Source organism: Erinaceus europaeus, chromosome 15 (genome assembly GCF_950295315.1).
Source record: "Erinaceus europaeus chromosome 15, mEriEur2.1, whole genome shotgun sequence".
NCBI classification, from domain to species: Eukaryota; Metazoa; Chordata; class Mammalia; order Eulipotyphla; family Erinaceidae; genus Erinaceus; species Erinaceus europaeus.
In genome coordinates this window covers 87,103,082-87,115,632 of record NC_080176.1, presented here as the reverse complement: position 1 = coordinate 87,115,632, position 12,551 = coordinate 87,103,082, and the positions used below count along the sequence as shown (strand labels likewise).

The 12,551-nt window shown below is 44.3% G+C and overlaps 1 protein-coding gene across 2 annotated transcripts in view; it reads left to right on the top strand.

Moving 5' to 3' along the window:
* NETO1 (neuropilin and tolloid like 1) overlaps positions 1 to 12,551 on the top strand; it is a 146,026-nt gene that overhangs the window by 116,541 nt on the left and 16,934 nt on the right. For both annotated transcript variants that reach the window (XM_060174039.1, XM_007520579.3), the window contains exon 7: positions 6,815 to 7,043. In XM_060174039.1, the coding sequence (XP_060030022.1) occupies positions 6,815 to 7,043 (229 nt within the window). The remainder of the gene's footprint in view (positions 1 to 6,814; positions 7,044 to 12,551) is intronic.

The window sequence follows — 12,551 nt, the reverse complement described above, 5'->3', positions numbered from 1 at the left end:
CCTCGACAGTATTTAATGCTTTTTTTCATTGTCTTTTATTCTTTTTCCCTGCTTAGTGTTCTCTGCCTCACAATCAAGTTTACTTATTTGATTTTCAGCTTCTTGTCATTCACAACAAATGTTGCATCCCTCACTTGTATTTATTAGCTGGTATTCATTGGTGGATGTAGAACAAAAAATTTCAATACGAGGAATAGTGTTTTCAATCAGTCGTTCAAAACCACCCTACTCACAAATGTCTAAGTACTCACAAATGTCTTGGTACCTGTGATAGAGGACTTACTATTCAGAATGTAAATGTATGAAGAACCACTTCAACATTCCTGGGATTCTCAGGTTTTTCAAAAGCTAAAAATAATACTCTGTCACTAAAACACAAAATGTGTTCATAGTATTTATTTTAGCACTGAGATAAAGAGAGTCATTCTCTGTGGAGGCAGTGAGTAGTCTTTAGAATGCTAGAATAATTGAACCAGATGTCTAAACATTAGAAGGACTTGTCAGGCAAATAATAATAATAATAATGATGATGATGATGATGATGATGATGTATCAGATAACTTCACTGTGTAAAACAAATATCACTCACAGGAAGTATGATATTCTTTTTTTTTTCCTCCAGAGTTATTGCTTGGCTCGGTGCCTGCACCATGAATCCACCGCTCCTGGAGGCCATTTTTCCCCCTTTTGTTGCCCTTGTTGTTGTAGCCTAGTTGTGGTTATTATTATTGCCATTGCTGATGTTGTTCATTGTTGGATAGGACAGAGAGAAATGGAGAGAGGAGGGGAAGACAGAGAAGGGGAGAGAAAGATAGACACCTGCAGACCTGCTTCACCGCCTGTGAAGTGACTCCCCTGCAGGTGGGGAGCCGGGGGCTCGAACCGGGATCCTTACGCCGGTCCTTGCACTTTGCGCCACATGTGCTTAACCCACTGCCACCACCCAACCCCCGGGAAGTATGATATTCTTTATGCATGTACAATTCAGGATAGTTTTCAAGTTTTCCAGTTACTACTACTCTTATTATGACTACCAGGAAGCTAGTTAAATATTTTAGTAAGGTTATTAGCTTTAGATAAAAGCACTGACAGAAGCCAGACCTTCTACCTTCTGCATCCCACAATGCCCCTGGGTCCATACTCCCAGAGGGATAAAGAATAGGAAAGCTATCAGGGGAAGGGTTGGGATACAGAGTTTTGGTGGTGGGAATTGTGTGGAGTTGGACCCCTCTTATCCTATGGCTTTTGTCAGTGTTTCCTTTTTATAAATAAAAAATTAAAAAAAAATGTTTAAAAAAAATAGAGCACTGAGGCCAGTAAAACAATTCACTTGATGAGTGTGCCATGCCATTCATGTGACTCAGGTGTGGGCCAGGCCTTCACCCATTTAAAAGGGTTCAGTGCTGTGGTCTTTTCACTCTCTGTATTTCTTTCTCTCTCTGTGTCTAATTCTCTCTCTCTCTCTGTGTTTGTTTATATGTATACACATATTATATGCACATAAAACAACCATTAGACTGGGCTTAGTGCCTGCACAGGAGAATTACTTTTTCTATTTGTTTTTTAATGAGAGACAGAGACCAGAACATGGCTCAGCTCTGACTTACTATAGTGCTGGGGATTGAACCTGGGATCTTAAAGCCTCAAGCATGAGTCTTTTCATAATGATTATTTTAGATTCCCCAAGCCCAGTAATTTATACTTCATTCTTTGGAATTCTCTAGGACTGTTAGAGATGACTGACTTATGAAAGTGGTGATGGCAATGCAAAACAACTTTTCTGAGGGTCAAAGCCGCCGTAAGGATTAATATTCATTTCGGTACAAACATTGAACTCAAGAATTTTTCCCCAGTGGTATACATTCAAAAAAGAAAACTATGTTAAGTGCAAATTGTAAATGTACAACAGCTGAACAAGGCACTATTTCATAGGTGCACAGCTCATGAAATAAGAATGATATAGAACGGATGAAAAATGACTTAAAAATTCTTTTAAAACTTTATTTGATAGAACAGAGAGAGATTGAGAGGGAGGGGGAAGGAGAGAGAGAGAGAGAGAGAGACACCTACTACTCACCCTGCTTCATTTCTTCTAAGCTTTCCCTCCGCAGGTGTGTTGTAATTTAACTTATAAAGGGGTTGGGGGGAGTTGTGCGGTAGCGCAGCAGGTTAAGCGCACGTGGCACAAAGCGCAAGGACCAGCATGAGGATCCCCGTTCGAGCCCCCGGCTCCCCACCTGCAGGGGAGTCGCTTTACAAGCTGTGAAGCAGGTCTGCAGGTGTCTGTCTTTCTCTCCCCCTCTCTGTCTTCCCCTCCTCTCTCCATTTCTCTCTGTCCTATCCTTCAATGACGACATCAACGACAACAATAATAACTACAACAATAAACAACAAGGGCAACAAAAGGGAATAAATAAATAAGTAAATATTTTTTTAAAAGGGGGTTGGGGAACTGCTGAGGCATGTAAAAGGATTCATAGTGGAGAGCTGAGAATAGGTTTTATTAGGGGGAAACGGGTAAAAGGCAAAATAAGCAATTATCATCAGGGGTTAAGAGTATGCTAGGTCCATAAAGTGTGAGTATAGTTATCAAAAGTGTAGTCCTATAAGATAAACAATTATCCGCTGAGGTAAAGGTTGCTCCTGGCTATAGAGGGGTCTGAAGGTTTACCAGCTAGCAGAGTCACACGTGTTCAGTTCCCAGGAGAAGCAGCCATGGCGGATACCTGGCGCACCTCCACCAAGATGCTTCTGACCAGGAGAAGCAGCAGCAGCAAAGAGCCTGAGCTGCTCCAAGTCGCGTGCTTATTTATTTATTTATGAAAAGGAAGCATTGACAAGACCATAGGATAAGAGGGGTCCAACTCCACACAATTCCCACCACCAGGGCTCCGTATCCCATCACCTCCCCTGATAGCTGTTATACTTTCCCTTTCTCTGTGTGTCCCACCTCAGGCTGACTACATTTGTATCCTAATAATCCCAGACTCCCGTTGGGGGTCACAACAAGGAGGGTGTTGGGGACTTGAGCCCGGGTTACATTCACGTTACCAGGTGTGACACCACCCAGTCCCAAATAGGACTTCTTTTTAAATTGGGAGGTTTTTTTTTTTTATAATTTTAAAATGGTTTTCTTAAATTAATTTTTTAAAATGTAATACAAGAACAGTATTAAAACGGGTATAGTAGTTTAAAAGAATAAGTATTCCAGTGAGTCGGGCGGTGGCGCAGCGGGTTAAGCGCACGTGGCACAAAGCAAGGACCGGTATAAGGATCCCGGTTCGAGCCTCCGGCTCCCCACCTGCAGGGAAGTCGCTTCACAGGTGGTGAAGCAGGTCTGCAGGTGTCTGTCTTTCTCTCCCCCTCTCTGTCTTCCCCTCCTCTCTCCATTTCTCTCTGTCCTATCTAACAACGACAACATCATTAACAACAACAATAATAACTACAACAACAAGGGCAACATAAAGGAAAAAAATATTTAAAAAAATTTAAAAAAAAGAATAAGTATTCCAGGTTTGGGGAGGGATGAGAGGGAGGTGGTTCACTGTCCAGTTGTCGGCACATGGCTACAGTTTTTCTTCTCACCATGAGAGGTGTCTAGGAAACACTGCCTCCCCCAGCCTCACTCCCTTTCTGTCACCAAGTACGAGGAACTGAAAGACGACTTTATAATTGGAGGCCTGCCTTCATTCTTAGGAGAAAATAGCTTAGAGACATATGAAAAATGCGAAGCATATGCCATCAGCTTGTGAAGGGGAGTTTCTGCATCCCACGCACCCTCTCAGGGCATCGGTGAACAGTCCACCTGCCCACAGTCGGACCTGCATCCCAGGGCCACGTGTCTCTCTACTTTTGTTCACCTTCAGTCCCCAGACGTCTACCAGAGGCAAACATTTCTGGGTGAACAGACAAGTGGCTTCTGGTCCATAACGATCATATTTATGGATCACAGAAGAGAGTCTTGATCTCTCTCACCGACAGAAATGGAGAAATGAGGATAGAGAAGGGAAGACACAAGGTAGAACTTGGACTTTGGTATTGCGCGCCAGAGTAAAGGACTCTATGGGTGGGGGCAGGGGCTTTTTAGGTCCTGGTGCATAATGCTAGAGGAGGACCTAGGCTTAGGGGAAGAAGGAGTGTTTTGCAGAAAACTGAGAGATGGTACCCATGGACCAACAACTGTATTTACTGTAAACCATTGATCCCCCAAGTAAAAAAAAAAATCCTACAAAAAAAGAAATCTTGAATTATTGTCATACTGTGAAAATTTTATGGGTGAGGGAGCCAGAGGGATATCATGGTTAGTTGTCAATTAGTCTCTCATTTATTGAAATGGGACCCCCCCAAAAAAAAAACCACAACTGTGTAGAGTTGTAGGGAATATTTTTATTTTTTAAATTTTTATTGATGATTTAATAATGATTAACAATAATGTAAGATAACAGGAGTATAATTCCATATAGTTCCCACCACCAGAGTTCCATATCTCATCCCTTCCGTTGGACATTTATCTATTTTTCCTTCCTTCCTTCCTTCCTTCCTTCCTTCCTTCCTTCCTTCCTTCCTTCCTTTATTTCTTTCTTTCACCTCCAGGGTTATCACTGGCTCTTCGTACCAGCACTATGAATCCACTGCTTCTAGGGGCCATTTTTTCTCATTTGGTAAGACTAAGATCAGACAGAGAGAAATTGAGAAAGGAGGGAGGGAGGGAGGGAGGAAAGGAGAGAGAGAGAGAGAGAGAGAAAGAGAGAGAGAGAGACCGAGACCTGCAGACCTGCATCACTGCTTGAGAAACAATTGCCCTGCCAGTGGGGATCTGGGGTCTCGAACCGGGATCTTTGTGCAGATCCTTGTGCTTTGTGCTCCTCCCCCATTCTTTCTTCCTCTGGGAGTCTGGACCAAAGATCTTCTTTATGGGGAGCAGAGGTGGGAGTTCTGGCTTCTGCAATTGCTTCTCCGCTGGACATAGATGTTGGCAGATGAATCTACACCCCCAGCCCATTTCTGCCTTTTGCAGAGAATATTTTTTTAAATAACATATAATGGAGGTTGGCCGGCGCCATTTACCTCTGGCTTATTGAGTTCATCTCTATTTATTTCTGAGTTAGTAAAGGTTGGAGAGATGATGAGATTACAGAGGTTCTGTTGCATATATTGCACCCATCATCAAAGTTCTGTGAGCAGACCCCTCCACCCACCCACATGCACATGGATACTCCCTATGACCACCACAGTTCTCAGGAGGCTTCAGAGAGTTTGCGGTAACCGTCGCATTCAAGTATAACCACTCCCATTCTCACACATTCTCAGACAGTTTAGTCACTTTTTTTCCCCCTTGAATGGTCATGTGTTTTCAATTCTCTCTATTTCACATAGGAGCTAAGCCATCCCATCCCAAAGGTGTCTTTCATTTCCTTACGTATTGTACTAAGTATAATCAATTCTAGTTCCTCTGTCTTACCTGACTGCAGAGAAGTAATCAGCAGAATGTGTGTTCCAGCATCTCTAACTTCATTTTTTTCCCCATTTGTTGTCCTTGTTGTTTTTCCCTTGTAGTTATTATTTTCCTTGTTATTGATGTTGTCCTTGTTAGATAGGACAGAGAGAAATGGAAAGAGGAAGGGAGGACAGAGAGGGAAAGAGAAAGGAAAACACCTGCAGACCTGCTTCACTGCCTATGAAGGGACTCTCCTGCAGGTGGGGAGCCAGGGGCTTGAACTGGCACCCTTAGGCCTGTGAAGTGACTTCCCTGCAGGTGGGGAGCTGGGGGTTAGAACTGGGATACTTGCCAGTCCTGTACTTAACCCGCTGCACTACTGCCCGACTCCCTCTAACTTAATTTTTATCTATATGGCTTTAGCTAATAAACTGGAGTCACTGTAGGACTGTGGTCATAGATTAGCTGACAGTCTAAATACCATTTTACATCAGAAAATGAAGCAGTGTGGTCAGGGGCATATTTTGTGTGTGTGTGTGTGTGTGTGTGTGTAAGAAAATAAAATTGGAGACAATCTTTAGATGCCAGTCTGTTTTCTGTTGGTGTGGATACAGATAATTTCTATACATTTTTCAAGTACACGGGGTGTCCTGAGACTTGAAGGGAAATGTGCCAGGAATATTCAGAATGTGTTTGTGCTGATGGAAACAAAAGCATGCAAGGCTCAGAACGGATTCCAAGCAAATTATGAGCAGAAGCAAGAAGCATTGGGGTAACATGGGGCAAAACACTCCGCCGGATCAAGTGTTATACCTTTGCAGATCAGAAAGACAAGTCACATTTGAAAAATGCTATTAAGCACAATTTGGTCTTAGTCATCCACCCTTAATCTTGCCTATTTATCCCCGGGAGGAAAAAAAGAATGACTGCAATCCAAATGTCTTTTCTTTTCTTTTTCTCTTTTTATATTTATTTATTTTCCCTTTTGTTGCCCTTGTTCTTTTATTGCTGTGGTTATTGTTGTTGTTGCTATTGATGTCCTCGTTGTTAGATAGGACAGAGAGGAATGGAGAGAGGAAGGGAAGACAGAGAGGGGGAGAGAAAGACAGACACCTGCAGACCTGCTTCACTGCCTGTGAAGCGACTCCCCTGCAGGTGGGGAGCTGGGGGGCTCGAACCAGCATCCTTACATGGGTCCTTGTGCTTCACGCCATGGGCGCTTAACCCGCTGCCCCACCGCCCGGACCCCCCAAGTGTCTTTTCGAGACTGAGAAGGAGAAGAGGGTGGGGATGGGGTGGTTTCTTGTCAACCATCTTTGCGAAGCTTCTGTGGGAATGCGGGGCGGCTGACCCTGACCGTGTGCGTTGACTCCGCAGATCTACCTGAGGTTCCTGGACTACGAGATGCAGAACTCCAACGAGTGCAAGCGGAACTTCGTGGCCGTGTATGACGGCAGCAGCTCGGTGGCCGACCTCAAGGCCAAGTTCTGCAGCACGGTGGCCAACGACGTGATGCTGCGCACCGGGCTGGGCGTCATCCGCATGTGGGCCGACGAGGGCAGCCGCAGCAGCCGCTTCCAGATGCTCTTCACCTCCTTCCAAGAGCGTAAGTGGGCCCGCCTGTCCGCCTGCCGGGCGCACCTTCTTCTCCCGCCGTGTCTCCAGCTTCCTTTCTGCCTGCCTGCATTCCTTCCTTCCTTCCTTCCTTCCTTCCTTCCTTCCTTCCTTCCTTCCTTCCTTCCTTCCTTCCTCCCTTCCTCCCTCCCTCCCTCCCTCCTTTCCTTCCTCCCTTCCTTACTCCTTTCCCTTTCTTTCCTTCTTTCCTCTTTCCCTCCCTCCTATCTCCCTCCCTTTCTTTCTTCTCTCTCCATTCCTTCTTTCCTTTCTCTCTTTTTTCTCTCCCTTCCTTCCTCCCTCTCTTTCTTCCTTCCTCCCTCCCTTCTTTATTTAAATTTCATTTATTATTAGATAGAGATAGAGAAAGATTTAGAGGGGAGGGACAGGTAGAGAGGGAGAGAGACAGAGAGACACCTGCATCTTGTTTCACCACTCCATCACTTGTAAAGCTTTCCCCTTTCAGGTGGGGACCAGGGGCTTGAACCATGGTCCTTGTGCACTGTCATGTGCAGTGATCAAAATATTAATTTTGGTCAGTTCCCTTGCACTGCTGCGCCCCAATTAATGTAGACAATGAGAAAAAAGTCACTTGGGGAGAGAGTAAATACAGAAAATTTCAGAAAATATTTAACAGTGACTCACTGGGTGATACCTAGAACAGTGGAAATTGTGTCTGGAAAAATAATGATTTCATTAATAGATATAGAAGGGATGTTCTTTAGAAGCTCTGAATAATTCATAATTAGCAAGCTTGTACAAGTGACTAGTAATCCTGGAATACTCACTTCTTAAGTAAGGATCTTGTGTTTTGAAACTACACATAAATAATAAGAAAGACAGTAAGACATTTTTAAGATAAAAGGATTTTGTAATGATGAAAGTAGCATTCACAGGACTGAGTGCTGATATACTTGGTTGAGTGCACATGTTCCAATGTGCAAGGACCTGGGTTCAAATCACCAGCCCCCACCTGCAGGGGGAAAGTTTTTCAAGCTTAAGCTCCCCTTCCTCCCCATCTCTCTCTCTCTCTCTCTGTCTTCCTAATTAATAAGTAAGATGCTAAGAATGAACAGCATAACAGCATTAAACTCTTATTGAAACACAGAAACTAGTAGTACTAGAAATTTTGTTTATGGTCAGTTAAGATAGCTCACCTGGTCACTGTGCTGTTTTACATGACATAACACAAGTTTCAACCCGACCCCTATCATATTGGAGGAGTCTGTGGTGTCTGTCTCTTTCTTGTTATGTCTGAGAAAGTCAACTCCATGTGATGAAGCTCTGCGAGTAACAAACAAACAGACGAAGAAGAACCGGAATCAAAAGAAAATTCTTAGCATCCAGTGGAGAAATGGATTTGATTTTAACATTTCTTTCTGATTACCCAGTTAGGTCTCTAGAGTCACTGAATTCCTTGGTGGGACTTATGCTTCCCCCAACCCTGGTATTGTTCTGGACTATGTTAAATACATTTCAGAGTTACTGCAGATTCAGACAGTAGCTGTTGGTTAAAACGTTAGCTGTGTGGCATCTTTATTTTAGCAAATCATTAAACCAAAAGAGCTCTCATCCTTTTCTTGACAAACATATGAACAATTCACAGTTCAAGATAGAGTTCTTAGTACTTGCGCTGCTGATTGTTGTGCTGTTGCCTAAGATGGTGTCTTTGTTGAAGGCAGGGGGCATGCTGATATCCAACAGTACCTGTAGCCTTGGATAGTAATCCTTTGATAGCTGCCTAACTTCAGTGGCACCGATAAGTCTTGACATGCGTGAGGACCTAGGGCTTAGTCCCAGTACCGCCTGGGAAGAGCCCTCACCTGGACAAACATGGTGTTGTGGAATCTTTCTCTCCTCTGGGAATTGTGTGGAGTTGGTTTTGTCAGTGTTTCCTTTTTATAAATAAAAGATAAAAAAGAATAGGGGAGTTTCCAGTGGAGAAGATGGGATACAGAGTTCTGGTGGTGGGAAATTTGTAGAATTGTACCCCTCTGGGAGAGAGAGAGAGACAGAGACAGAGACAGACAGACAGACAGACAGACATGGACCACCATTTTGGAGCTTCCTCTAGTGCTACAGGGCTTTCTGCCAAGGATGCATGCATCGTGAGGTGTGCTTCTGGTGGGCTCTGCAAACATATGAAGGCTCAGACATATGGTTAAATCTTTTTTGAAAATGTGAGAACTACGTTAGACTTCAAATGGGCTATGTGGATTCATGTCTAAGCGAATCAGGTCAATGTGGATTAAATGAGTGTTAGGAAAACAAATGTTTCATTCACAGGAATTGTGAGATCCCAGAGTTGAGTGGGTAGCCACAGAGATGCACAGACTGCAAGGGGGTGATTCACATCTGATGCAGTTGTTGTAGGACATGGGGGAAAAAGAATGTCTCCCTACAGGGACCCCTTCAACTCCAAGACTGACTAAGATGCCTAAGTCTTTACCATTCTGTAGAGGAAAACAGTGAATTCTTTTAGTCATGCCATATACCATTCGTAGGCAACTAAGACAGATGTCTAGTTCGAATGCTACTCCGCTTTTAAAAATTGTGGTTCACCTTCCTCGCATCCTCTTGGATGAAGCTTGAAGGAATCCTGCCAAGTGAGAGCTAGAAAGAGAAGGATGAAAATGGGATGATCCCACTCATGGATAGAAGTGGAAAAATAAATACAGAAGAGGAAGCACAAAGCAGAATGTGGACTGGGCTCGGCGACTTGTCCCAAAGTCAAGGACTCTGGGGGTGGCGGGGAGTGTTCAGGTCCTGGTGCTGATGGCAGAGCTGGACCGAGGTGGGGGAGTTAAGAGTGTTATAGTGTGGAAAACTGGGAGATGCTACACAGGGACCAAGGACTGTATTTTACTGTTGACTGTAAACCATTAACCCTTCCCCAATAAAGGGGAAATTAAAAAAATGGTAGTTCAGGACATGTAGACACCCCCGGGCTTGTTCCTGAGACTGGATGCAGGACCCGGAGCCCCTGGGCCTGTCGGTGCAGGTGGGCAGCAGGTGAGGCCAGCGCACCCCTGGGCTGGGGGCTGGGTGTTCACTGGCAATGTCTGAGGGGGCCCCGAGCTGGGCAGCTGCCTCTGTGTGGCCATCCTGCTCCGTCCAGCTGCCTCTTTCCAGGCCTGGGGCTGCCCCTGACACCCCACGGGTCCCACTGACACTGTCCCCCCCTTGTGTGTGTGGGGTGAACACGCCCAGGGGTGCCCCAGTACTGAGCTTCTCCAGCTGAACTTGAGCTTATGGCCCCTCCTTGATTTTTTTTTTTTAAAGGAGAGAAGGTATTTCTTGCTTCTGTTATTTATTTACTTTTTAATTTTAATTTTATTTTTATTAGTGATTTCTTTGTTATTTTACAAAACCGCAAGATAACAGGCTCCTGGAGTTGGTGTTCAGAGCCCTCTGGTCACCTTCCCCTGACATTTCTCCCATTCTGGGAGCATGAACCCAAATTCTCTATGGGGAGCAGAAGGTGGGAGTTCTGGCTTCTGTCATTGCTTCTCCACTGGACATGGGTGTTGGCAGGTGGATCCACACCCCCAGCCTGTGTCTGTCTGTCCCTAGTGGGGCAGGGCTCTGGGGAGGGGAGGCTCCAGGACACGTGGGTGAGGGCGTCTGCCCAGAGGAGGTCAGAATGGAATCAGAGTAGCATCTGCAACTGGGTAGCTGAAAGGCACTTAAGTTATAAAGCAGGACAGATCGTTTTATTGGGGAATTAATGGTTTACAGTAAACAGCCAATAGTTGCTGGTTTGTGGGACGGGGACGTCAGTGTTCTGCAAAACACTGCAAACCTCTGTCGATGTCCTCTGCCACCATCACGCACCAGGACCTGAGAGCCTCCCTCCCTCCCCCAGCCCCTAAGGCTTTCACTTTGGTGCAATACACCAGATCCAGTTCAAGTTGTGCTTTGTGTTTACCCTTCTGTCCTGATTTCTCAAAGTTAGTCACTTTTTGTTGTTGTTATTGTTGAGTTAATAATAATAGACAATACCAGAGAGGTACAATTCCACACATTTTCCGTCACCAGAATTCCGTATCCCATTTTCTCCACTGGAAGCTTCCCTATTCTTTTTCTTAAAATCTTTTATTTTATTTATAAAAAGGAAACACTGACAAAAACCAGAGGATAAGAGTGGTACAAGTCCACACAATTCCCACCACCAGAACTCTGTATCCCATCCCCTCCCTTGATAGCTTTTTTTTTTACACTTTTTAAATTATTATTTATTTTCCATTTTGTTGTCCTTGTTTTGTTGTTGTTGTTGTTGTAGTTATTGTTGTTGATGTCATCACTGTTGGATAGGAAAGAGAGAAATCAAGAGAGGAGGGGAAGACAGAGAGGGGGAGAGAAAGACAGATACCTGCAGACCTGCTTCACCGCCTGTGAAGCAACTTCCCCTGTAGGTGGGGAGCCGGGGGCTCGAACCTGGATCCTTACGCCAGTCCTTGCACTGGTCCCCTGATAGCTTTCCTATTCTTTATCCCTCTGGGAGTATGAACCCAGGATCATTGTGGGATGCAGAAGGTGGAAGGTCTGGCTTCTGTCATTGCTTCCCCGCTGAACATGGGCATGGGCAGGTGACAGCCACTTCTAGCTGCAAACACTGACTGTTATCACCCTCTAGCTATTTGGATACAGAAATAAGCATAGTAAATAAATGGTTCTTCATTTCTTGGAATACCATTGAGGAGATAAATCCTAAAACAGTTCAGGACCAGTGAGAGGCAAGCAAGGATCTCTGCAGAGTATACTTTTCTCAGGAAGATGCTTCTCTTTTCCATGATAGGATGTTCTTCACAGCAGCAAGAAGGCCACTTTTGGCAGAAGTGGGTGGGAGAACACTAAATGTCAGTGGGTTAACATGAAAAGATGAGCGAGTGCAGCACCCAGTATTAAAAACAAGATGAAGTATATCTGACTTGACAGTGCTGGATATTTTGACAGATAACTCAGTCATATCAAAACATAGAGTTTTGGAAGCAGATATTGATTTTTCTAAAAAAAAATATCTGAAGATGATTAAAGAAATGAGGAGATGCAGAAATCTATTTTTGACCTCAAATCCGGTCAGCATCTTTCAATAAAATGTCATTTCCTCTTAATACGTTCTTGAGATATGCTTTAGTGGAAAATGGGGTGTCAGAGGAAGTTGTCTCTGCAATTTAGGAAGAAGACCCAAACCATTTATTTGGGAAGCAAATCAGATGTTCAGATGTATTTATGGTTTTTGCCATCTTTTTCTTTCTTTTTAAATATTTGTCTATTAATTGGATACATAAAGTCAGAAATCCAGAGAGAAGTAGGATATAGAAAGGGAAAGAGACGGGGGTGGGGCAGGTGGTGGTGCTCCTGGTTGAGCACACATGTTATAGTGCACAAGGACCCGGGTTCGAGTCCCCGGAGCCACCCTGCAGGGGGAAAGCTTTGCAAATGGTGAAGCAGGGCTGCAGATGCCTCTCTGTCTCTCTTCCTCTCTATATTCCCCTTA